The sequence below is a fragment of the Pristis pectinata genome, chromosome 13 (genome assembly GCF_009764475.1).
Source record: "Pristis pectinata isolate sPriPec2 chromosome 13, sPriPec2.1.pri, whole genome shotgun sequence".
Classification (NCBI taxonomy): domain Eukaryota; kingdom Metazoa; phylum Chordata; class Chondrichthyes; order Rhinopristiformes; family Pristidae; genus Pristis; species Pristis pectinata.
The window spans coordinates 15,749,606-15,776,297 of NC_067417.1; the positions used below are offsets into that span (position 1 = coordinate 15,749,606).

A 26,692-nucleotide genomic window follows, 5' to 3' on the forward strand; every position below is an offset into this window, starting at 1 on the left:
TAGTCTGAAAACATTCCTCAAGAAACAAATCCAAACTCATTTAAAGTTACAGCACGTGCAAGCATGCTTTTTTCTAAATCCCATGAGTTTTCTATCAAAATAAATAGTTACTGTTTTATACAAGGAAATTCTATACATTTAAGATGTCAGTACCAAACAACCATGAGAATGAATGAACTTATTTAATTATATGCATTGTTTTGATTAGATTGTTAATAATTCCATGAATTCGAACAACTCAATTGATGGTACCTGCATTGTAGAACAACTGCTTTTACCATGGTAAGTAAAATGATTGACAAGTCCAGTGTGTTCAGAATTTTCTGCTAATTTGAAATATAGAAACATATACGTGTGCCTACAGAGTGCTGAGGTACAGGATTTAAGAGCTACTATAATAACTTGTTCTCCATCCCCAAAACTAAAATGACAATAATACTTAATTTCAACTGTAAAACGTTCCTAGGTGCAGATATTTGGAGCTAACTGGGACCATTTTGATTTTATTCAAACAGAAGAGACTTAAAAATAGTATTGGGAGATGCCAATTAGCAGCTAACCATAACTATGGAATTAAACAGCTAACATATTCCTTGAAAGTAACTGAAACTTGATACCTTGCTAACAATCTGTCAGGAATAAATATTTTGTCCTCTTAATCGGCCTGTCTACCTTCCCACAAGATTTCCTTTGATGCATTACTACATTTATTTATCCTGAACCTACGTATTTTTCCTCTTCTTTTGGAAAAAAAAAGTAAGTCCTACAACTCTTTCTGAAGTTAACTTTTTGTTCAGTAAACATAAGCACTTTGGTTTGTTTGGGACACATAATTCATTTAATCACCTATTCCATCTAGGACTGCTATGGTGGTCACAGATCCACGTACTTTGTTTTTGCCAAGAATTAATACTTGGCCTAGGATGTCATTCAAAATAAAAAAAATTCAAGTGTCAAGCTTTCTATTTGGTACCTCTTTTTTTAAAAAATGTACAAATTAACAAAAATATTCTATATTAAAAATGTCATCCCAAAAAGGTGTGAAACAGATCAAATAAGCAATTCATCAATAAGTTATTGTGTACGGGAGGGAGAGGGCTTGTAAGTGTACCAATGAGAAGCATACACCTCAAAGACAGCAAATTGACTACAGGTCAAAGCAGCGTTTAAACTTTTGTTTTTAAATAGACATTTTAATACAAAGACAAAATTTTCAACAAAATAAAACAAGTGTTCTTAATAGTAGGATCAGTAATGGTGGTGCACAAAAAAAAACTTTCAATCACTAACAATCCAAACATGAAATCATTTCTTGGGGGAAAGAGTTTCCCATATTCTGAACTATAAATTTTGGATATGTCTGTTAAAAGGGTACAACGAAAGGGATACTGCAGCACCCATTCTTGGAAAATGGCAAGTTGTACTCGTACATTGTCAGAAATGTAATAAAACTCTTAACTTTTTTATTGCTGTATTTCTTAATTTTTCAGCTTACTTCATTATAAAAGTTAGAAAATGTGCTTCTTGTATTGAAACATGAAAGAAAACTCCACCTACATTTAGACTCCAGTTTTTTTTTGTGCTTGAATGGTTAGAATGTGCCTCTTATGTTCTGAAAATAGCCATTTTCACATATTTTACAATGTCTTGAGAAAAATTCCTTATGGTTCTGTCATACAGGAATGTGCAAATATGTGCAATACACTGATCAAGAGATTAATCATACTTCCTAAATATGCATTTAAATCATTCATTTTGAAACTCAAAACAAAAGGCCCTTAAAGTACCTAAAGTACTTAAAACACAACCCTGCAGTGCAATACTACTTGGTGATGAAACTTCATCCCTATTATTCCTCAAACATGTGGAGTTTTTGATTTTAGCCTGCCAGGGAAGTAACCGAGCTTCTGTGGAAGTATGACAGCAGAAGTGTGAGAGCACGTTCTTCTCCATGCAGGAAAATAGTAATGAAAGACAAGATGGAGGGGTTGGAGGTGCAAAAGGCAGAACTGGACGGATAGGAATAAGCAAACATTCTTCAAAGTTCAGAACTTTGCCTCACATGAACAAAGGGCAGCTGATAGAGGAAAGTGTTATTTTAAAACTGTGGGCTTATTCTATTTTGCTGTTGATCTCATTGAACTGTTAAATAGCTAACTGCTACATTAATACTTCAATCACATTGTACATTAGATTTAAATTAAATTTACAGCCATGGGTCCTTTAACTTCTCACAATGTGATGTGGTATACATGGCATACATAAATTACTATTTTTTGAAAATAGCTTGTTATTTTGACCGCCAATTATTAGCCCATAATACCTTTAAGAAACATGTAATGGGTACCTTTCAGGCTATTTAGCATTATTTGTTATACTGATAAACTTTTGGAAGCATGGCTTTTCTACTAATGCATTAACACCCACATTTTAGTAGATCTGGCAAATTTCATCTGGTAAAGATTAGGTAAATGAAATTGGACCAGACTATTCAGAAGCTCGTGTGAAAAGCATTCACTTGTTTAAGAGTGAATGCATCCTTTTAAGTGTACTCTATTTCCCCAGATAATTTATAATTAACACAATACACACAACTTCATTATAATAGATAAAAGAAACGCTTAGGTTTACCCACACTGCTCTCTCTCTCATTCAACACGCACCATTGCTTTCTTGTTTTAAAAAAAATCACATCTTAGGATCACTCAATAACAATTCAGGCTCCTGCATATCAATGTAACACACAGTGACACAGCATTACATAGCAGTTACTGAGAATAAATAGTACACGTCTATTAAATATTATTGTCAAATGCCAGAAACCCAACACCGGTGAGGATTGCTACATGCTTTTTCTATATCACAATGTGCTATATTAATCCAATGGGCATCCTGAGATTGCACCTGTTTGGACTGGTTACTATCTACTACAGTCCTGGCGTATTGTCTTTAGCTTCTTCTCTGGAGACCTAGGCTTCAGTACACAAATACAGGCCGATACTCCTGCAATTAATTTTGGCAGATCAGTGCCGCGGAGCCACTTATTCTCATCTCTGTTATATATCTGTACAGCTTTTGAAAACACTGTGTTCTCCCAGCTGTAACCACCAAGAATATAAATTCTTCCGCTCAGAACTGCCACACCTGACTCACTGTTGGCCTCCAGAAGTGAGGCAACTCGTGTCCACTGGTTACATTGTGGACTGTAACATTCCACACTTAAAATATCAAATCGCTCCATTGACTCAATGTGATCATCACTACCACCTATAGCATAGATATGGTCATGTAGTGTGCACATGCTGTGCCATCCTCGGGCAGTTATCATAGGTCTTTTCTCTTCCCAGACATCAGTTCGATAATCATAGCAAAGAAGATTCTTTCTGTACGGTCCAATTTGGTAATCATGACCACCTGAGATGTACACAAATTCCTTATATATTGAACCAGCATGGCCATATGTAAACCTGTGAAAGAAAAACAAGGATCATGATAAAACAGTCATAAATACATTGCAGAGAATGGACTAAGGGCAGAAAATGGTTCAAATAATACAGTAAATCACTGGAATAGTATTCAATTTGCATGATTGATTTATGCGGTATATATCATCTTATAGCATCTTGTTACATGATATACACAAAAAATGTATATTTATATAGCATTTTAAAAAAAATGCAATTGTCCAAAGGCTTCTTGGACTCATCTTTCACTAGGGGAATAGGTGTGGGAGCCCCATTTGGGACCAGAGAAGATAGCAAAGGAAAGAACACAAGATTAGAAAAAAGAGGGAAGGCACTGGCATCCAATTTATTAAACTATTTCTGGAGAACTGAAAAATAAGAATTTTAATGCTCCATTACAGGGCATGGATGAGATTTAAGCTAAGACACCGTGAGAAAATGGGTGCATTCCCAAGTTAGTAGTTTAATTTGGGAGAAATCCAGATGAAAACGGCACAAGGTGAAAATGGTAGCTTGATTGAAGTACTTTTTATTGGATTTTGCCACATTTGTAGGCATACAAAACAATTCACAAGGTGTACAACATAGGCAATATGTTGTACGTACATTAAATAAATAATGCACAATCAGATGTTTGTTGACTCAATACCGTCAAACAGGGATCAATGAAAGAATGAGGAAAATATGTCATCTTCCGTCACACATTATTGAAGCTATGCATTCCAACATTTATCAACAAGCTGGTACAATTAGATCTAATCCTAATTTTAAATCCAATAGCATGTTTAGATCCTTCTTAAATACTATCCCTCAGTTTAAATCTTGTCTTTAAAAACCCATCATTTTCTACCAAGCTGCCAGTCACCTCACCCAACTCCAGTACCATGATTTGGTGTCTGTTCTTTCATTCTTTTTATTTATCATTTTTACTTTTCCCTCTCTCCTGTGTTAAGCATTTTTCCAGCATTTTCTACAACAGACATATTAAGCAAAAACTTTTTAAAAAAATCACTTATTTGAGGTATAATGAATGATTTATTTCAGTTTCCAAATAAATACAGATAATATAAAATTTCTGTTGATCAAGTATATGAAAAGATAATGAAGTACCTTGGTAAGCCGGCAACATAGGACCATGAATCTTTAATGGGGTCATAAATTTCAACAGAAGATAAAGCACCATTTTCATTTCTGCCTCCAACAGCTATCAGAAAGTCAGCAAAGGCATCCAAGTAAAAATCTACTCGTCTCTGGTTCATGGGAGCAACCTGAAAAGCAAACCTAGAGCATCTAAGAACCACACATGTGAAACAACCATATTTCTCATAATGTTGTTGGAATTTCAAATGGTATTCACTGTTGAGTGTCAGTTGTGGTGTAGTTGGAGGCACTCTTGCCTCCGAGTCACAAGGTTGTTGCTTTAATTTCCACTTCAGAAATCTGAGCACGAAGAGCTCGTCTGAGATTTGAAAGCAATCACTGGGGAGTAAATCCACAGCATCATTTTAAAAGAGCAGGATTTTCCCCAGCATCATTTTAAAAGAGCAGGATTTTCCCCAGCATCATTTCAAAAGAGCAGGATTTTCCCCAGCATCATTTCAAAAGAGCAGCATTTTCCCAGCATCATGCCAATCCTTATCTTTCAATCAAGATCACCAAAAAAAACCTGTTCATTATCTCATTACCCTGTGTACAAATGGGCTGCCATATTTTCCACATTACAACAATGATTACAATTCAGAAATATTTTATTGGAACTTGGCAAACATTATGCTACCCTTAAAGAAGTATTTTGATACGACACTTAATTTTGAAGAGATCTTTCTTTCTGTTACATTTTTTAATGTATTAATGTGGCCATGAAATATTGATCATGCCTACATGACTGCCTACCCATGCATGCATGTGCATGAACAGCTTCCATCCTTTTCCTGCTTATTTTCTTTAATCCTGCTCTCCATCAACACCAAATTATGCTCCTACTCTTTAACACCATTTGACCAGAGTACTGTACTTTGTATTTTTTTTTAGATCTTTCTCAATGAAAGTATAGTATAGTCAGGACTGAGGATTAGCAGCAAAGTTTTGATAAAGTTGTATAATCTCCTTTACATTCACTTGTGTAAAAAAACCATATGGAAACAAGTGAAACCTGGGAAAGATCAGCACAGCCTTTCCCCGCTGTATAGCTCTGGGATAATTCCTTTCTGCTGCATACTCTATGTTTTGCTTTGAAAGGAAATATTAGTGTGTAGCTGACAATTGGCATGACAAGGCAAGAAGGTTAAGTTCACCTAAGGAAATATTAATAATGCAGCAATAAATGCATATGCACCAAGTACAAAATCTAAATTTCTTTCACTGAATGCTGCATCTACCCATTTTCCTAAAAAGCAACCATCCCCAAATTTCCTTCCCACCTCTATTGACATCTATTAGAGTTTTCTGCTAAGCTTTGACTATACTGTTGCCATTGGGATAAGCACAATGTTCAAATTGGTCAAAAATAGGAATATCTTTCTTCTATTATTTTGTACATGAATGTAATTGTATTAAGTTGGCCACTTGCATAAGAATTTTTGTTATTCATTTATGAGATGTCAGCATTGTTGGCCAACATTTACTGCGCAACCCCAACTGCCTTTGAGAAGTTGGAGGTAAGCCATGTACTTGAACTACTGCAACCTATACAGTGAAGGAACTCTGTTGTTGAGTAGAGAACTCCAGGATTTAACCCAGAAATGATAAAGAAAGAGTGGTACATTTTCAGGTAAGCACAATTTGCGACTGTAAGGTATTCTTTTGTTCTTATTTATGGCTTTCTTTTTCAGTTCCTCCTAACAATTTTCATACAAATGGATTCATAGGCTGGACAAGATTCAGTCACATATAGCCTAGAGTAGATAACGAGAAAACATTTCCCTCTACAAAGGGCAATGAGGAACTAGATGTTTTGTTTTATGATGACCCAGTGAGCTTCATCATCACCACATCAATGTTTTTTTTAAGAGCCAGCGTCATATAGCATAGAAACAGGCCCTTTGGCCGACCACGTCCATGCTGACCATCAAGTACCCATCTACGCTAATCTAAATTACCAGCACTAGGTTAGTAGCCTTCTATACTTTTCATATTCAAGTGCTTGTCCATATACTCTTTCAAAAAAAAAGTTGAGTACCTGCCCCTATCATCTTCTCAGGCAATGCATTCCAGATTGCAACCATTTTCTTGGTGAAAAATTATTTCTGCAGCTTCCCCCTAACTCCTCACCTTAAACATACGCCTTCAGGTTTTAGACATCTGTTATGGAGAAAAGTTTCTCAATATCCATCCTCTATGCTCCTCATAATCTACTTTCATATCCAAATTGTTAATTTATATGACAAACAACAGTGGTCCCAGTACTGATCCCATTGGTTACTGCTTCCAATCACATCAACCCTTCACCAACACCCGCTGTCTCTTATAACTGTCAACTTTGGAGTAAATTTACCAAATTGCCTTGATCCCCTGGGCTCGAACCTGTTGGACCAGCCTTCTATCTGGCGACTGGCGGCACAGAAAATAATCCACCCTCCACATCGCCAACTGTCACACCATCTAGCCATTCTACCTCAACCTTCTTGTATGTTTCATGAAGTTGCTATTTCAGTTCATTAAAGGGCAATTAAACGTACTAATTTATTGCTGGTACAGTATAATGCAGGAACTTAAATAAGATTTTGTATCTCGACAACTTCAATTAACTTCTCCAGCCAGAAAAACTACAATTTATAAGGTAACAGATTGTTAAAGAGATTTAACTTTTCCATTTTAAATCTATACTTCTCTTAACTATTTCATTCCCCCACTCTCACACAGCATCTAATTTAACTCTAAAACTCCCTGCTTCTCTGTTGTTGTTAGTTCTTTCTCAATCCTTAAAATTCACTGATTCAAGAAATATACTGTTGATTCCATTGTTCACAAAGATCCTAGATATCCCAATGTTCCTGCTGCTCTATAGTCAGCTTACCCTTTAAGCAACTAAACTGGGAGAAATATTGTCAAATTGAAAAATGAAGTGAAGGAACTCAAACAAAGGGCATGCAAATTTTGGACCATTGAATGTCTAAGTTGCCCTGAGGGTGATAACTGTTAATTATAGGAATAGACGGCAATTGTGGCAGGCAGGTAGGAGAGGGAGGCTGTTTTTTTCATGGAGCACATTAGTGAAGCAGTGGAATTTTACCTCAAGATGAAAGCTTTCTTCTCCATTTCTGTACCTAGCCCACAGATGAGCCAATTAGTTGAACTTGATTTCAATATTTATTATGAGGTTTGTCTTCCTTGAATTTTGACTGGATTTAATGGCATTGCCTCTTTGGTGGAAAATCCAGCATCAGAAAACCAAGATCAATTAGTATCAGCTTCAGAAACATAACATTTAACTTTACACATGGATTCGGAGGATCCTTTGTAATGCAGCAATGTTGCCCACGAAAGCAAAAAAGGTGTTGCAAGGCTTATGGAATATGAAGGACAATCATGCATGTAAACCTGCTTTTTATTCTCTCCTTCCTGCTTGCCTATAACATCAGTAGAACTAAATCGTAAAGCTCCCTTCATGAAAATAAGGATTTATTTTTAGCTAAATCTTCTCAATAACTTGCAGTAAATTGTTCAAAGATACAAAAAGCTTTCAGTGCTACAATTTTTTTCCTGTTATTAAGGAACTGTCTCAGTAACAGCAAATAAACACAGATCAAATGTTACTTTAAAACTCAACCATGATTTACCTGAATTCTGTTATTTCAAATTTAATTGAGAATTTCATTCAAGCACTGGTACAATTGGAAATGCCCCAAGATATCAGTCAATCCATGTTCATTTCCATTGTGATGGTGTCTTTTTGCTATTGGTCAACCACATCTTTTACAAATTGCAATTATTAGTAAAGGAACATATCAGAACAGAGCAAATGTTTTACCTAGTGTTTGACTGATACGTAAAGAAAATGAGTGGTCCCAAATTCCTGTGTCCAATCCTAGACTGCTCAGTTACTAAAATCAAGGCACTGCTGAGAAATTGGTCTGATTTAAGTAATGTGGGTAAACAGGGCCAAGCATCCTTAGAGTGGAAGGGATGGTGAAAATCATTTAGGGATCCTCATCACTTTCAAAAATGCAGGTGTATATGGAGGATCTGGTATGGCTGTGCTCAGAATAATGAAATAGCCTCATTGGTAAGTTTTACCCACAAAAGGGGCATGTGAGTGTGGTATCAAAGGACACCTCATGCTCAATGGACAGTTCCTCAAGAAAAGTTAATGTTCAGGAAGATGAAGGTGGGAAAAACATTTTTCATTACACTCACTAACTCCACATTTTTGCTGATCAATCAACAAACGTCACCTTCGTCTTTTTTGCCTAAAACCCTAAGTAACTTTTGCTTTGATAGTCATCTGTGGCAACATAATTCACAGAATTTAGTGGCCCCAACATGGTATAAAGACAACAATAACACGAAATGATCCAGGACAGGCCAACCAGTGTTTTCATTAAATGTACAGTTATAGATTCAGTTTTGATGCTCAAAGAGAAATGATGTCAATTTATAGAAGATAAGAGATTTACCTTGAGCCATTGGTTACACCTTGGATCATATCTATATAGGACGTTTGAGGCCGCATCACCTCCATTGTCACGAGAGGAGCTTCCACCAGCCATAAAGATAAATCCTCCAAAGACAGTTACACAATGGTGGCTCCGTCTTGCAGGCAGCATTGTTTCAGAAAACCATTGTCCTTTTTCTTCGTCGAAGTAGCACATATCATCACTTAACTCTTCTCCGCGTTCAGACACTTCCCCACCAATAAACAAAAGCCTTTCAACATCAGATCGAAGTGTAGAACGTCTGTTCTGAAGCACTGGCTGCTTAGTAATGTTATTGTGATAATGTATCGCTTCTTCCAAGAAGACGTCACAATTTGCTTCTTTGGGAAGTAGGGAACACACTGCCGGTTTAACTCTGTGCAATAGATCACTTTTAGGTATAAGTGGGAAATGGATGTTTTTAAGGACGAGGTGTGCATCCTGCATTCTGTCAGGATTCTGTGTTAGCCACTGCAGTGCAACCTGCAATAAATCATGTTCACATTCATGTTGTACATTGTTGCTCTCCAAATAGAGACAAAGTTTTTGCAGAGAGATGTTCTGTAAGAAGTCTGGTGTGAAGGAAAGGGTACCAAAGTCATGCAGAATAAAACTATCAATGAAACAGTCCAAGCGCTCCAGGTCATAAATTGAGGCTAGTTCTTGAAGGTAGAGGTAATTTTCTTCACTAACCTCATTTTCTAGGTACTCACAACAAAAATCCACTACTTTCCAAATTTGTAGAAGATGTGCAGTTTCCAGAACATAGTCAATATTCCCACCATCTAATGGGAGCTCGCTACTATAAAGAAAGTCGATCACAGCTTTCAAACCTATATAGGAGGCTCCAACCAACTCAACTTCTTTTTGATAAGCTTCCCTCATTCCAATTGTAAACATAGAATTAAAATAGTCACTGTAGACAGCCAAGAGATTCCTGTGTGCTGACACTTTCTGCTCATCTGCCACAAGTATGATATCACAGAACAATCCCCTTTGTCTCTGTTCATTTAGCCCCTGAAGAACGACATTGGAATGATCTGCCCATCTATACACCTGTAAAGAAAAGGTGCTGAAAGGTTACTGCATTTATCTTCTATTTCACCTCTGAAGTTTAAAAAAAAATCAATGCATTAACAGAAGCTTGCACCTATATTATGGAAATAGGGAAAATTATGAATTAGATGATTGTACAATATATTTAACATTTTAAAAAGTTATTTGTTTGTACACAGGCTACAGTATGTGATCAAAAAGGAAATTTAATACCATCTCAATGACTTGCAAGAGGCTGAATAAGTTGTACTGACATAATCTAATACCTGCAAGGCAAATTCTAGCAATCAGTTTGATAGCTTCAGTGGAAATATTCCGCTTCATTACAGTGGTTAGTAATCACGGTCAAATGCTTCATTTTCATGATCAAATTATTTCCCATATTTCTTTTGTAAGCCACAGTGGCAGTAGAAACAATTCTTTTAACAAGGTAGTTTGCGAAAGTGGCCTGTGGCCAAAAGTAGTTATGCAATCAAATGACTAAAACCAGTTGCGCTTTTCAAGCACCGGTAATCAATTTGTTTCAGTTATTCTGCTGGATGCTGGTATCTTTTTAATTAACTGCCTCATAATTTTCAGAAGTCATTATAGCACTCGAGCTGCAGCAACCAGGAAACCATATATTGTGGCATCTATGCAATGGGATAAACAAATCAGCTGTCAAACCAAAATACTAGGCTGCTTTCTCCTACAATTAATTACTGTACATCTTGTAATTACATGATGACATTTGACAGCTGTTTCAAGCTGTGATGCAAGCATTATTTTGTTTTTACAGTAACTAAACATAACAGGTTGTTTAAAAATTCATGTTTAAGCAATCAAAAATTGCACATCAATATGAATACAAACATGTAGCTAATCCTGGTCAAGTAGATAACAATTAAGAGCCACAGCATTATACAAAAAGATGTAAATTTACATGGAAGTTAAGAGAAGGGTCCAATTAAATGGTGGAATATTGTCAAATCATGATAAAACTCAGGAGTCAGGCATTGGAACTGGATTAGTGCCCTGTAAATTACCTTCCACTCATTTACCAGAAATAGGCTTTTTTTCCTATTATTTGACATGTTTTTTTGCTTTCATGTTCTCGTTGGTCAATTAAATATTCCTTCTTATTCACTAAACAAGAGGTGAGCAGAGATGATTTGCCATTCAATATTTTGCCACAACACAAAGATAGAGTGTACAGTATTTTGCACTGTATCCAGCTTTATGCCTTGCCACAGGAATAGCTTGTCAGTTAAGACAACCGTCCAGGCACAAAGGAGGAATGCACAAGGACATCAAAGGAATATTTACTAACTTGCCTGCGACATAATTGCAGGAAAACTGAACACAAGGAACATGTCTTCAAGGGAGTCTGTTCAATTTTTCACGTGTGGTAGTGCAATGGGCTGGGCTGCAGGAAACGGGAGGTGCATAAAGGTGAAAGAAAAATAAAGATCAGCCATGTTCCATTCTGGTCATTTGCTTTACCACCCGATTTTCTTATAGTTACTCCATCTAGCCAATATTAAGTTCCCATGTGCAGGAATATGTAAAATCTGATACAAGATTTTCCATTCTTTGATTGAATGGGTGACTGAAGGGAATAAGACAACATTTCTGCAGAATCTTGAAAGATTTTCAGAGGTAGATTTATTACTCATTACATACATTCTATGTGGTTTAGTTTTAACATTGTACCATCATGAAGCTAATTTATTTTCCCTTTCATTCCAGTAATTTTTTTCTGGCCGTTCATGCTGGCTATGGTTCTGCAGCTGCTGACAACCATCTATACTCAAACCATAATGAGCAGCATTATTGGCTACCTCTAAATGCTTATGAAATGAATGGCTTGCTTAACCATTTTAGACAACAGTTAACGGTCAACCACAAACTTTTCAACCTTACCTAAAGGATAATGATTGGAACAGGTTAAATTATAGAGACAGAAGGCACAAACTTGGTTTGTACCCTGTTGCACTTGTTACAGGGCAATCTAGTTTATGTATTTATTTCTAGCCAATCAAATCTTTTAAGAAAAACCATACCCTCTCATGAGAGAATCCAAATTAATAGATCATCGTCTTAACATTATAGCTAGTTCATTGAAAAGTGAAATTTGGAAACTGTGACATCAGCCTATTCTATCCAACTTTTCCTCATTTAACAAACTGCCTATTCTAAGCATCAAATTTTCTCTCAACTACTTCCACTGATAGCCTTTCTTAAGTAAAGGGACTAATACTATACACGGTACTCCAGATGGCTGGCACAGTGGTGCAGCAAGTAAAGCTGCTGTCTCACAGCTCCAGCAACCCGCAAGCCTGAAATAGGGATACTCGCCATGTCGTACTGTATTTCTTATGGTACTTCAATATCTAATCTATTTTAGTCCTACAAGGCAGCAGATGACAAAATAAAACATTCCAAAGAGATCAGCAAATCAAACCATAGGAAAAAAAGGTATATGATACTTAAAAAAAACATTTTGCAATATCACAAATATTTTTGATATTTAAATTGGGAAGTTTGAGGTTTCCTTGCAGTTTCTCTGCTATTTTGATTACTGCATCCCCGACGCAGCCTTTACCCATTTGTAAAACAGCATGCTAGTGTTACTTAAAATGCAGCTTTGTTTAGGTCTATTTGTTAAGCTTAATAGCGAGTTAACTGGCTGCTAGAAGCAACTGATTGCCGGGCCAACAGTTAAGTCAATCATTGGTCTTTACAAAATTGGGGGAATTGAGTGGTTAGGTGATAGCGCTATTACTCTTTGCAAGTGAACTGCTTTGTACAAAAGTATGAGCTATGTGTAAGGAAAACTGTGCCAGGCAGATTGTGCAAGTCTTTGAAACTAATGTGTGATTAAGTGTTCTGTGTAATGGTGAAAATTATACCTCTTTGTTCTGGTTTGGACTTAAACCAAGGGAAGAAATGTAATTACAATTAGCACTGAAATTAATTGGTTCAGTTCCTTATATAAAGTGCTTAGTCACACATTACAATTGTGAAAGTCACTGCTGATAATAAATGCCTCAAAATGCTTGCAATTATTTTGAAATGGTTATCAAATCAGAGAAATGCTGCTCTATCTATTAGCTATTTTTAATTTTAGCCTGCCTCTCTGATTCTGAGATGTAACCCAGGATTTGCTGTCAGAATGTTGGTCATCTTTGGTTAGAGACATCAGGAGTCACTGCATATAAAACGGACATTGTAAGGTTACTGGCCATCAAGCTCAAGCACACTGACTTCAAATTACTCTGCAAAAAGTCATGTTTCAGTTCAGGGAGGAGAATGGGCTTTACCTTTAAAGTGAATATCTATAATGGGTACAAGGAAAAACTATTTCAAATGCATCCAAACTGTAATCAGCACTCCACCCTAGTTCAGCTGATCATTAGATTGCCTAGTTAATAATAACCATCTTTCATTTTGGTTTCAAAATGAGGCCAATTTGATACATGCCAAAGAAAATACATAGAATGCAAAATCTGTGCCAATGCTTTTAATTACAACTGTCACTTCTAACATTTAACCGACAATGACAGCTCACAGTCACAGGCAAATCACTGAATAAAGAACTCATGAAAATATGAAAAGATCAGTCCAATCCGCAAGACAGAATAATAAATTGCTGTTCTGTATTAGTTTTCCCCTTCATTCAAACTCGAAAACATGTTTTCCCATTCTTGCAACCACTATTCAATATTCTGGATACTGACATAACATGATCAGCAAGATTAGAGATTTTGTTTGTATTTCTTAATCAGCAATTAGCTCCATGAAGTCCATGAGCAGCTGCTTTCATAGCATTCCTCAGAGCAAAAAAAACATTTTCATTTCTGACTGTTTTCAAATGACCACTTGGAAAGTGCTCCTATACGGGCCCATTAGAGTTTACAATAACCCTGCAGCTTATAATTAGCATACTGCCACCCATGTGAGAAATGCCCATTTCTCAGATAGGTGACTGTGATCAAGAATTCATGCTTCATTACTGAAACTTCAGAAAGATTAAAAACTGTGCAGCTGGGATCCTATTGTTTGTCATATACATTAATGATTGGAATATGAACGAGGAAAGTATAATTTAAAAAATTGCAGAAAACATAAAAATTGGTAGTGTTGTTGATAGGATGGACAGAGGCTACAGAACAAGCTTCATCAGCTGGCAAATTGGGCAGAGCAACACAATTTGGGAGGTCTAATAAGGGTAGGACATACACCACGAATGGTCGAGCCCTAGGAGGTATTAAGGAACAGAAGGACCATAAATTCCTAAAGGTGGCAGCACTGGTAGAGAACATGGTGAAGGCAGTTTATGGGATGTTAGCCTTCATTAGCCTGGGTATGAAATGTAAGAGCATGGCAGTTATAGTACAACTTTAAAAAAACTTTGGTTAGACCACACTTGGAGTTCTGGAATGCTTTCAAATAGAATTTGCCACAGAGCCATTTAGAGATAATGAGGAAAATGGCAAGTAAGTTTTGAGGAGTGCTTTCAGAAAGAGAGATGACAAATTTCAGAGAGGGGACATTTTAAAATCAGGGATGAGTAAGAGACTAGAAATGGGGCAGGGTAAACATCTACAAGCTATAGCACATGAAGGTGGTGCAAGAGATAGGGACTAATATGACCATGGAGTGATTTGAAAATATGGATGAGAATTTTAAAACTTGGGTGTTAGCAGATGAGAAGCCAATGGAGGAGAGCAAGCACGAGGGTAACGGATCAATTGTTCTTGGTGCAAATGAGGACTTGGGCAGTAAAGTTTCAATTAGCTCATTTACAGGGTAGTAGGCTGGTAAAAAGAGCAAATGTATAGAGCACATTTTAATTGAGCACCTTTAACATTAAACCAAGGAGCATCACAAGATGCCAAGGAATGCAGGGTATTAGGGCAGATGACAAACATTCTGGTCAAAGCGTTATATCTTAAAGAGCATCTGAAAAGGCAGAAAGAGCAGCATGAGGTCCAGAACAGGAACATACAGGTATCTCAGAATCATGGGCTGGTGATTAGAGAGACGGGGAGAGGGTGAAATTGTGAAAGGAACCAAAAACTAGGATGAGAATTTTTAAGAATCATGTCATTGCTTAACCAGGAGGCAATACAAGCCAGTGAAAACAAGGGTGATACGTAACAAAATTTGCTGCAATTTAGGACAGTTAGCAGAGATTGGATGACCCAGAATCTATGAAGATGGAAGGTGGGAGGTGAACCAGGAATGGAAATTGATAGTTGTAATGGAGGTGAAATAAGCAGTCTAAAGTACTGTGCAAAGTGATTGGAAGCACATCTCAGGGTCTAATAATACACCAATGTTTCAGTCCAGTTCATCCTGACAATGTCAAGGAGAGGAGTGGAGTTAGACCCTGGGTAACAGACTCTTCGGTGGGGAATGAAGACAATGCCTTTGATCTTTGTCAAATTTGGGAGGAGGATATTTCTGGTCATTCAGTATTCAAGCAGTCTTACAATTAAGACAGTGGAGAGGATGAGAGATTTGGTGATGACATAAAGCAGGACATCATCAACATACATGTGGAAACTGATGCTTTGTTTTTGGATGATGTTGCCAGATGAGGGGTTGGAAATGATAGTGACAGAGCTGAGTTACACAATTTGCCTTTCGGTGTCCAGTATTGTCACTCAAACTGGTAAATAAGCATTCCCTGTGGTAAACTGTAATCACTTCTATCATTCTGAACTTTCTGCAGTAGCTAATCAGCAAGTTACAGTTTCCAGAGTTCCTTTAACATTGAGTGTCACATTTAAACACAAACTCCTTATAGGAAGCAATCATGGGGTATAAACCCATGTATAACAATTTGTTTTCCTTTGGTAGTGGTTTCAGATTACATCTTGTGAAGTAATTAGCAACATAATATGCTGCTATAGATGGATGGTAAAACAATTTAGGCCTGAGAATGTTTAGAGAAAAGAACAGAATCAGAATCAGGTTTACTATTACTGATATATGTCATGAAATTTGTTGCTTTGAACTAGAGGTGAATGTAATAGCACTCACGTTCCTGTCTGCACTTACTGCTGACTCGTTAGAACATAGTGACGTATAATGCCCTGGATTATATTTTGTTTTTACACCTCCTTTTGCAACCACCGATTCAGAATCATTGTAGCTTGCCCTCCATCAACATCAATGGGCACTGCACATCGCATCAGATGAGAGAGATATACTTTTGCCTCCCACTTCTTGCCTAGTCTAAGTGCATAACACCCAAATTACTAATTAACAATGATTAGTTTATTTCACAGTGACTCTAGCTTGGAATATTCCTGGTGTGCACTGATCCATTAATGCACCTTTCTTAAATAGCTGAACAGGATGAACTGAACTATGTAGTCTTTTTTTTCCAAATTAAGTTATGAGGATATAAAATGTGATCTTAAGCAGTGCTTGGCTATGATGTCCAAGATTTATTTCATTGTTAATGGCTACCATATCATTTGTCTGTCATGAGCATGAGGAATAATATTTTAATTACCAAAAGTCAAACCTCTCACTTCTACTATTATTTCTCTTCACTCCCCAACTTCATTGCTCTCACTCTGAAACCCACCAGTTATGTGAAAATGCATATCCTCAGGCCAAATGGGTTGATGATGAGCAGACAACACCCAGGATTGGATATGACATTAAATGCATACTGTACATATTATCAGAATTAAAACTAGGTTAGACAAAGGGAGAAATTAGATGAGAAAAGGGTTAATCAAACACACAATGTAGTGGTCTTATCCACCCAGTGAGTATATCCCAACTGGAATTAAGATGGCAAACCTAAGTAAATGATTAATTCTTGAAAAGATATTTTCATTTCTCAGTGCTATTATAATAATTCGCTCAAATTATAATTAATGTTTAAAGATTATTAAAAGCATCTCACTGAAAGGGCAAGTCAACAGATTGTTTTGTGTCTTCTAAACCGAACAGTTCAACCGATCTGTTCAACAAAGGAGCACCTACCACAAGTTAAGCCACATCATCCATTTTCTCCAGAGGTGGGTTCTGTGCATCCTATCAAGCAGCCAAAAGAACCTTAATATTATTCATACTATTGCTGGAGCTGTGCAGATGAGGACATTTTACTGTAGTGTCAGGATTTATCTTTCACATTAAAAGGTAATGACACTGGACGCTGCATCAGACTAACCTTTGATGATTCACTGATTTTGTGTGGACGAGAGACTCTTGACTGCTTTGTTCCCTCCATTGCAGCTTCCTTGGTGATACCTGACAAAAGATATTATCAAACAGTTAAGTTTTGTTGTGGGAAAGCATCTGCTGTGTCACAGTATTTTTAAACCAATTCTGTGCAAGAGGCTTCAAAGCATGCTTTTCAGCCACCCGCTGGCCACACCTGCTAAATTCATCAGCCAAGAATTACTTCACAAAAGAACCTAACCTCTTATGGTATCAGTAATTCTAGTATTAGATCGACATCCCCATTTTGTTAGTGTGGAGAGATAGTTCACATTAAGATGGAGGACCAAATATAAAGAGAATGGAAAGCAAAGAATGGGATACAAAGAGATCAGGGACCAGAAAATCTGCTTTTGTGGTGCCGAGGGACCAGATCAAAGGGAAAATTTCATTCACGTCTTAGAACAGTGTCATAGCATCCTTACATCCTTCAGAGGACAAATGAGGCCTTGGCTTAATTGAAGGACAAGAACAAAGCAGCACTCCTTCAGTACAGAGCCTAGATACTCAACTGGAACACAATGGAAGCATTGGATTTGGGTCAAGTCAGTTGCGTATAAAAAAAGCCTTTGGGTTGGGTCAGCTCTGTACTTAATAGTTTGGTGCCAAGTACTCTGCCACCACTTGAGCACAATGTGGCAGTTTCCCTTCAGGATGAAAAATCACTCTCAGAGTGGATGAAAGGGCAAGGATTAGATTAGAAGAGGATGAGGAAAATACAGAACAAAAAATAGTAGGAGTCGAGCACCTGACCCCATCAATATAATCATAGTTAATCTGCCCCAGGCCTCAGCTCCTCTTGTGCATCAGTTCCACATCATCATCAATTTCCCAATCTTTCAAAAAAAATTATCTACCTTCACTTTAAATACCTCCAGAGATCTAGCCTTCACAAACTTCAAGGGCAGAGAATTCAAGAGGCTCCCCACCTTCTCAGAGAAGAAATTCCTATGCACCACAGTTTCAAATGACTACCTCCTTATCTTGTAACCAAATCTGCTCGTCTGAGACTCTCCCACTCATGGAAACATCTACCTTGCCATGCCCCTAACGATTTTGTATGTTTCCAGAAGTTCATGCCTCATTCTTTTTAAATTCAAAGAATGCAAATCTAACCCTTTTAGCTTCTCCTGATTAGGACAACCCTCTCATCCCAGGAATTACCTTACTGAATCCCTTCTGGACTGCTTCCAAAGCTAGTATATCCTTAAATAAAGAATCAAAGTTTCTTTCACATCAAAAAGAGATACTATGAACAGTTGCCCAAGAGCATCATTCTCCCAGATTCACTATATAGCCAAACCCTGCTGACTGATAGACATTTGACTAAACTGGTGCTGTCAAGTGCACAAGTTCAAGATGCTCTGAAGCTGAGTTGTTAGTACATCCAATTGTCTAATTTGACATTGGTCTGATCATTAAACCAGCTGCAGAGCAGTGACTTGCTGAGGAAGGGTCAGGTTGCACTTCACATCTGGCCTTCAGCTTAATTTCAAGTAGGAGTGACAAAGCAACCCAGAAAAGTTAATTGCTTCATTTATTTAATTTTTTTCTTAAGTGTTTAGATATGCCTTCAATTGATTTTTAATCCTTTGAATAATCAGTTAAAATCTATTTAAAACATGTTACGTGTCTATTGCTACTGTAGACTTGGACTGCTTGGCACACTGCCACAGGATGTCAGGACACTACAGGGACAAAGCCTTAGAATACAACTCCGAGGCCTAGTTAACACCTGGAGCCTGTTCTGCCTTGATGTCTGCCTGTTGGTATCAGCTCATCTGGGTCTTCATATCTGGAAAAAGAGTGGGTAGGTGGAGACTGCATGTAGCAATGGCCACGTCACACCATCATTCTCATTGTGAACTATCAAACTGCAAGCATTTGCACAAACAGATGGCTACATTTTCCCGTTGCTAATGACAACTCTTTCAGAAAGTCTCAAATACTTTTGAAGTGTAGTAATGACCAAGATATATGAAATGCTGCAGTTGTTCATAGCAAGATCCCACAAATAGCAATATAATGAAGAGACAAGGTTTATAAATGAGGAACAATGAGATAACTCTCCTACTCTTTGTTAAAATAGGCCCATGGGATCTTTACTGATGTGTGCTGCTGCACTTGGTACTTACTAATTTCATTGTGATTGATAACAGAAAATCAGATCTGCCTAGCCACAAGTGAAAGAAGATTCCTTTTAGCATGATGTGGTTGCCAAATGAGTTTTCCCCAACGGTCTGGATTTTGCAATAGTGATGACGACAAAAGCACATCCACAGAGCTAGCGAAAGGACCTGCCCAGTTTCAATGACTAAGTGATTGTATGACTGACTCTTTATTATAGAGGAGGAAATGAAGTACTGGTAAAGATAATGACCCTGAAAGCAAAGCAACTTTGCAATTTCCACCATGCAAAGTACAATGTTAAAGCTTCAAAGGTACTGTTAGCAATTCAGTGCAGACTTTCCTGTTTGTAGCCTTTTCCAACTCAATAAAGAACATTTCTTTTGAACTGATGAGAACTTAAAGGTATTTATAAACAAGTCTTGGTGTAAAATATCCCCAAAACCTTAAATTTCACTGCACAAAATTCAAGATAGCTTTTTTGTTTTAAAATGGCATACAAAACCAAAATTACTGCTTAGCAGGTTTCTGGCCAAAAAAGTTCTAATTTTATTAATATGCATTATTATTCCATATTATGTGAGGGAATTGCAAAGGATTAAATAAGGGATTTTAAATACTAAAATAAGGGATTTCAAAATATTTACTTTTAAAATCCATTATTTGTGGTTTTCAGGTTCTACCTGGAATGACACATATGTTTCAATATTTCTTTAACATCCTGTGTAAAGTTTTGAATATTTAACTAAAAATTTGACATCTTCTTTCCCTGGTTTTGCTGTCCACAAAAAATTCTTACATGGTCTTGTGGCTCGGTGGCATCAGAGGGACCCTGTTAAATGCCTGACAGTAAGGGACATAAAAAAAGGGAACTCACTTCCCACGGAAATTGCTGGATCTTTAGATAATCTTTACATTGCTGTTAATTGCAAATTAATTGCAATATAGTAAAGTGCATTTTAATAGAGGATTGCATCTGAAGATGGAACACAGAAAATCTTGCATTAAATTTTGTTTTTGAGAGCAAAATCCACACTCGCTGATGGGAATACTTAAGTACAAAATATAGGATTTCAGCAGATATAAGAAAGGGACCACAGGAATTCTAGTTATCATGACTTTAGAATTAAGTTTTTACGAATGTGCAGGAATCCTTTAATGGGAATTGTAAATTAATGAACCAGCACTATCCATCAAAGAGGTTTATTTGAAGTTTCAAAAAAAAAGGCTCTTGATGTGGCTTAAAATAACATAAGTTAGGAGAAAACAACTGGGTCAGTTGAAAACCTGCAATCAAAAGCAGAAGAAAGATGAAAAGGATTGCGGGGAAAGGGTGGCATGGACTTCATTGTAAGGTTCTGGATTGCATCCTGCTTATAACATTATTTTCAGCTAATTATAATGGGATACTTTCAGCAATGAAATATCTAGAGGACTCCATACCATGTTATTTTTACTACTTGGGGAACATTGATTAGTAAATAGATTAAGGAATAACAACCAGATTTAATACATATTTGTGCAATACACTGCACAATGGAATACAAATTCAGAAGCTATGTGAATGGGTGATCACCAAAGGCAAGAATGAAAAACTGGGCCTAAAACAACTAACAACCAAAAGTACCAATCAATGAAACTTTATCAAAAAGACCAACAACTTGCACTTGTAAAGCACTTTTACGATCCAGTATTTCTTCATCTACGCTCTCTTGTCATGTTTCTCCATGAGAGCAAAGACAGCAGATAAAGATTAAATTAGTCTACTGATCATATTGAAATGTTCAGCACAGACATGACAAGAAAACAAGTGCATTTTTCCTGGAAACATAGCAGACAAGTCTAGCAAAGGCAATATATATAGGGGTAGCATTGCCCAGATGTGCTTGTCCGTTCAAACTTCATTAACGTGATATTGTTTAGTATAGTTAACAAAAGGGCACATACTCTTCCAATGAACTGGACAACACTGGAAAAAAACTTGCATGTAAACGAAGTCCATATCAGGAGGATCATCGATAAACATTGTCCAATCGATCCACTCAAAAATTTGGCAAACAGTCCCTCAAGCAATTTGGTCAAAAGATAAGCTTCTTTTCATATCTCATTTTTCTCCCTGTCATAAAAGGAGGTCCCGTTCCATAGTGGTCAAATCCCATAAATCTGCTCTTCACACCGGTGCAGATAAAAGCACTATTATGTGCAAGAGGTTACAAGACGTACCACCAGACTTAAGGACAGCTTCTACCCCACTGTGATAAGACTATTGAACGGTTCCCTTATACAATGAGATGGACTATGACCTCACGATCTACCTTGTTGTGACCTTGCACCTTATTGCACTGCACTTTCTCTGTAAGCTACGACACTTTACTCTGTTCTGTTATTGTTTTTTTACCTGTACTACATCAATGCACTCCGTACTAACTCAATGTAACTGCACTGTGTAATGAATTGACCTGTACGATCGGTATGCAAGACCAGTTTCTCACTGTACCTCAGTACAAGTTACAATAATAAAGCAATACCAAAGATTGTTTCAGTTGATGGCACATTCACCTACATCAAAAAAAGCAGGTTGAAGCCCTGCTACGGAACAGGAATATATAAACCATGCAGTACTGAAGGAATGTTAATCTGTCAGAGATGGCTGCTTTCAGTTACATCATAATCCCATATATATGGATGTTAAAAAAAACTAAGAATATTTCAAAAGGAGAACAGAATCCTCTAACAAACAAACTCCAATAAAAATAAAATTACACCTTATTGCTAGCTATGAGATTTTGCAGTGCACAACATGGTTGCCACAGTTTGTCCACATAAGTATAGATTTGCTTCTTGCTAACTGGTTAAGGTGTGCAGCAGCAACATCTCTGATTAACTGTTTACTATTTAGATAGATTGTACTTAGCAGGAGGAACAACTAACCTCTCAGCACCTTTTTCCTCCAAGATACCAATTTCCTTTCATCCCTCTCCTCAGAACCAATAGTCCTGGCTAAATTTGTTGGCAATATTGATGGCTGAACTCCTCCAAAAGGTAGTGAATTTACACCATTATTACTTGTTTTTTTGGCAAGGGGTTGGTGTGAAAACTCTAGGGATATTTAAGAAAATCTGTTGCTTAATGAAACATTTCAAATATTGCAAAATTTCAAGGGTCAATAGAATTAAAACCTGATACCATTCAGACATATGCAAATCAAAACTTTTCTATTTGTTCATGCACTGAATGCAGATATCACTGACAAAGTCACCATTTACAATCCATTCCCAACTGCCTGCCGCATTAAGTAGCTTTCTGGGTTACTTCCAGGGCAATGAAACAGATGTTTTTTTTATATATACAATTATCCAGTATTTTCAGAGTCACCATATCCACTAACAGATCTTTCTTTATTCCAGATTTGCATTTAAATTCCTCAGTTGCCGTGGTGGGATTCAAACTCACATTCCTGGTTCAATAATCCTTGCCTTTCCCCTTTGGATACTAACCTTATAATTTAACCAGAGTGCTACAGTGTCCATTATGACTGAGCTGGATGAAGAATTGGGAAGGAGGGTTGCTGATATTGGAAGACATGGTGACACAAGAGACTGCAGATGCTGGAATCTGGAGCAACAAACAATCTGCTGGAGCAACTCAGTGGGGTCTGGAAGAAGGCAGGGTGAGAACAGAAGTACGAGAAACAGTGGAGATGTGAAAGCAGGCTCCTTCAACCACAGCAGAAGGGAAACTGCCGAAAAAGGACATTTCAGATGTCCCAGAACAGAAAGCCTCATCTTGGAAGCAGATGCAGCACAGACAGAGAAAATTGGAGACAGGAATGGCAGGGGAGGAGGATGAGGGGAGACATGATAGAGGTATACAAAATATTAAGAGGAATAGATAGAGTAGATAGCCAGCACCTCTTTCCCAGGGCACCAATGCTCAATACAAGAGGGCATGGTGTTAAAGTAATGGGTGGGAAGTTCAAGGGAGATATCAGAGGGAGGTTTTTTTTTACCCAGAGAGTGGTTGGGGCATGGAATGCGCTGCCTGGGGCAGTAGTGGAGGAAGGAACATTGGTCAAGTTCAAGAGATTGCTAGATAAGCATATGGAGGAATTTAAAATAGAGGGATATGTGGGGGGAAGGGGTTAGATCGATTTTAGCTGAGGTTTAAAGGTCAGTACAACACTGTGGGCCAAAGGGCCTGTATTGTGCTGTACTGTCTATGGCATCCTTACAAGAGACAAGGGTGGTAAGAAGTGTCGTCTGAGTAGCTGTGCGAGTCAGTGGGTTTATAGTAAATATCAGTGGATATTTTGTCTCCTGAGATGGAGACAGATGGAGAAAAGAGCAAAAAGTGTCAGGAATGGTCCACGTGAATTGGAGAGCAGGCTGGAAATCCGACAATTCATTTCCTCCTATAGATGCTGCACGACCCACTGAGTTCTTCCAGCAGATTGCTTGTTGCTGTTGGAAGACAGGGTGTCCCAGGCCAGTGGGGAAGGGTATGGTAGTAACACCAATCGATCATGGGGAAGGGTTTGGGGGTAGCACCGAGAGCCGCACATGCGCCTTGCGACCCCCGAGTGCAATGAGCCGAGTCTTCAATGCCGGACCGCCTGGCTCCGCGCTCAAGCCGCCGTTGCCGGGCCACAGCGTACGCCGCAAACAACCGGAAAAAAGCCAGCAATTACCCGGGTTAACAAAAGCTGCTCATGTCTCCGGGCGCCCGCTCACCCTGACAGCGCCTGGCGCACTGTTTCCCACCGGCATTTCCTCACTGGCTTGCTTCTCCATGAAGTCATAGCGGAAGAAAGGGAGCGTCACTTGATTGACGTTTCTAGCAATCCAATCCGATCATAAATTCTGGTTCAGCGCGGGGTTCAACTCACCAATCGCAGGTGAGCATTTGCAGAATCCCAGTGTGGTTCCGCCCACTGTTGCCAACGCAACCCTTAAAGCTGCAACCATGCTCATTTGAAATTTGTTAAGGTCCAGGGAAAGGGGAGAGTTTATTCCAAATCCATGAATAGGTTTATAATTGCGCAGTTAAAATCAAAGGCATTGGGATAAATAATAGGGAAGTAATCAAGGGGTAAATAAAGCAAGAGAACAAAGTAAGAATGTCCTTTGCATCTGCAAATCAAATAAGCTGGAAACCTGAAATAAAACAACAAATTCTGGAAACACTCACCACGAAATGTTAACTTCATTTCTCTTTGTAAAGATGCTGCCTTGCTGAAATAAAGTTAGTATTTAAGGGTGAAAGTCTTCATCTTGAACTGTTAACAATCTCTCTTTCCACAGATGCTGCCTGACCTGCTGAGTGTTACCAGCATTTTCTATTTTTATATCCTCGGTTTACCTCAGTTGAATAGCAGTTGTGTAACTTGTGGGTCACTCTTGGATACGTAATCTATGCTGATAATTTAGTATAGGGCTGAGGGAATTATGTATTATTGTTGCCATTACTCCTGAGCAAAAGCTTGTATATCTGTTTGCATCGCATTTTGAAGAACTAGAAATTACTCAAGAAATTTATCAGAAATTCTCCTGGTGTCTCCCTTAAAGGACCTGAACAAAAGACAGATTAACAGGCCCTTCTTCCAATTGCTTCTAATGGGACTATGTGTGGAGAATGTTTTTGGTATTTATTGATAAATGCAGTTATTGAATACAAAATTAATTGAACATGCATACATTAGGAGATTCTAGGAGATATAATAGGGCATTATATAAATGTTTTTATAAAGTTCTGTTTTATGAAGGGAATGGAGGGATATGGATAATACATAGGGGGAGGATATTTAGTATAAATTGGCATCAAGATCAACACAACATTATGAGCTGAATGGCCTGTCTAGTGCTGTACTGTTCAATGTTCTGGTTAAGGTATATTTAATATGCATCAATATTTTTTACATCGCCTGCTAATTTTCACGTGCTAATTGTATAGATTTCTCTCAGAAGACAATATTTTGTAACACCATACATGAATAAAATGAGACATGACATACAGTAAGTAGGGCATGCTTGGAAGGAATAGGAGATTTTAGAAAAAAGAAATCAAAGATGGTTTAAAGTGCAAAGAAAAGGGAGGAGTGGAGAGAACAAAGGAGATGCCTGTGATAGGATGGAGATCAAGAGAGACGCAAAACCCAAAAGAGGATGATTAAGGCTTGTTAATAATATCTGAGCTTTCTGTAAGCATTGTAAATAGAAGATGAAGGGTGAGTATAGAGGAGAGAGAAAAAACAACAATGGGACCGTGAGATATGAAACAATGTTGAAAATACCTCGCAAGTCTGGTACCATCCGTGGAGAGAAAACTGAGTTAACATTACAGTTTGATGATCCTTCATCACAAGTGGCCAGTTTTGATATAAACTGGAAAGGATAGTTATTTGATTATTAATAGTTAAATTGATGTAGGATTAGTGTAAATAGGTGCTTGATGGTTGGCATGGACTCAGTAGGGTGAAGGACCTGTTCCATGCTGCATGTTTCAATGACTCCATGACCTGTTCAGAAGGTGATAAACTGCTCCTTACATTGGTCTTCATTGGAACAGTGAAAGAGGTCAAGGACAGAGCAGTCAGAATGGGAGTGAGATGTAGAATTAGTTGTAAGTGACAGCTAACTTGAAACTCAGGATCATGCTTGTGGACTGAATGGAGGTGTCCTGCAAAGTGATCACCCAATCTGCATGTTAGAGGTCTCCAGTTAGAGGAGACACATCTTGAGCACCAAGTGCAGAAGATCAAATTAGAAAAAGTACAAGTGAATCACTGCTCCACCTGCAAGAAGTTAGATTGGCATCATGGTCAGCACAGAAGCGGTGGGCCGAAGAGCCTAATCTGGTGCTGTATACTGTTCTATGTTCTTATCAAACAACACAGCATTACTGTGTTATCTGACACAAGTGGGTAGAAATTGAATTGGGTGGACTGTGGTAGTTTTGGGCTCTGAATTTAGCTGCGGCTGGAAGTATTTGAAGTTGGTTTGGAATATCAGGAGTATTGTGTCCCTTCCACTAGTATCTTGTATTCTGTTGAACATGTGTACCACAAGTATGAACTTTAAGAAAAAAGTACAATTGGAACATAAGAGAGAGCAATTGACTGTTATTAATATATGGATGGAAGGAATGTGTAATAACAGCTTGAAAAAGCTTTGAAAAGAAATGACACTC

At 37.7% G+C, this 26,692-nt stretch overlaps 1 protein-coding gene across 1 annotated transcript; it reads right to left on the minus strand.

Moving 5' to 3' along the window:
- Positions 1-272: 272 nt before the first annotated feature.
- Positions 273-24,491, minus strand: klhl36 (kelch-like family member 36). The gene is made up of 5 exons (XM_052028321.1): positions 24,195-24,491; positions 17,331-17,410; positions 9,080-10,153; positions 4,575-4,732; positions 273-3,467 (listed from the first exon to the last, which is right to left on the minus strand). Exons 2-5 carry the CDS (start codon positions 17,388-17,390, stop codon positions 2,921-2,923), a joined length of 1,839 nt encoding a protein of 612 aa, XP_051884281.1. The 5' UTR covers positions 17,391-17,410; positions 24,195-24,491; the 3' UTR covers positions 273-2,920.
- Positions 24,492-26,692: the final 2,201 nt, after the last annotated feature.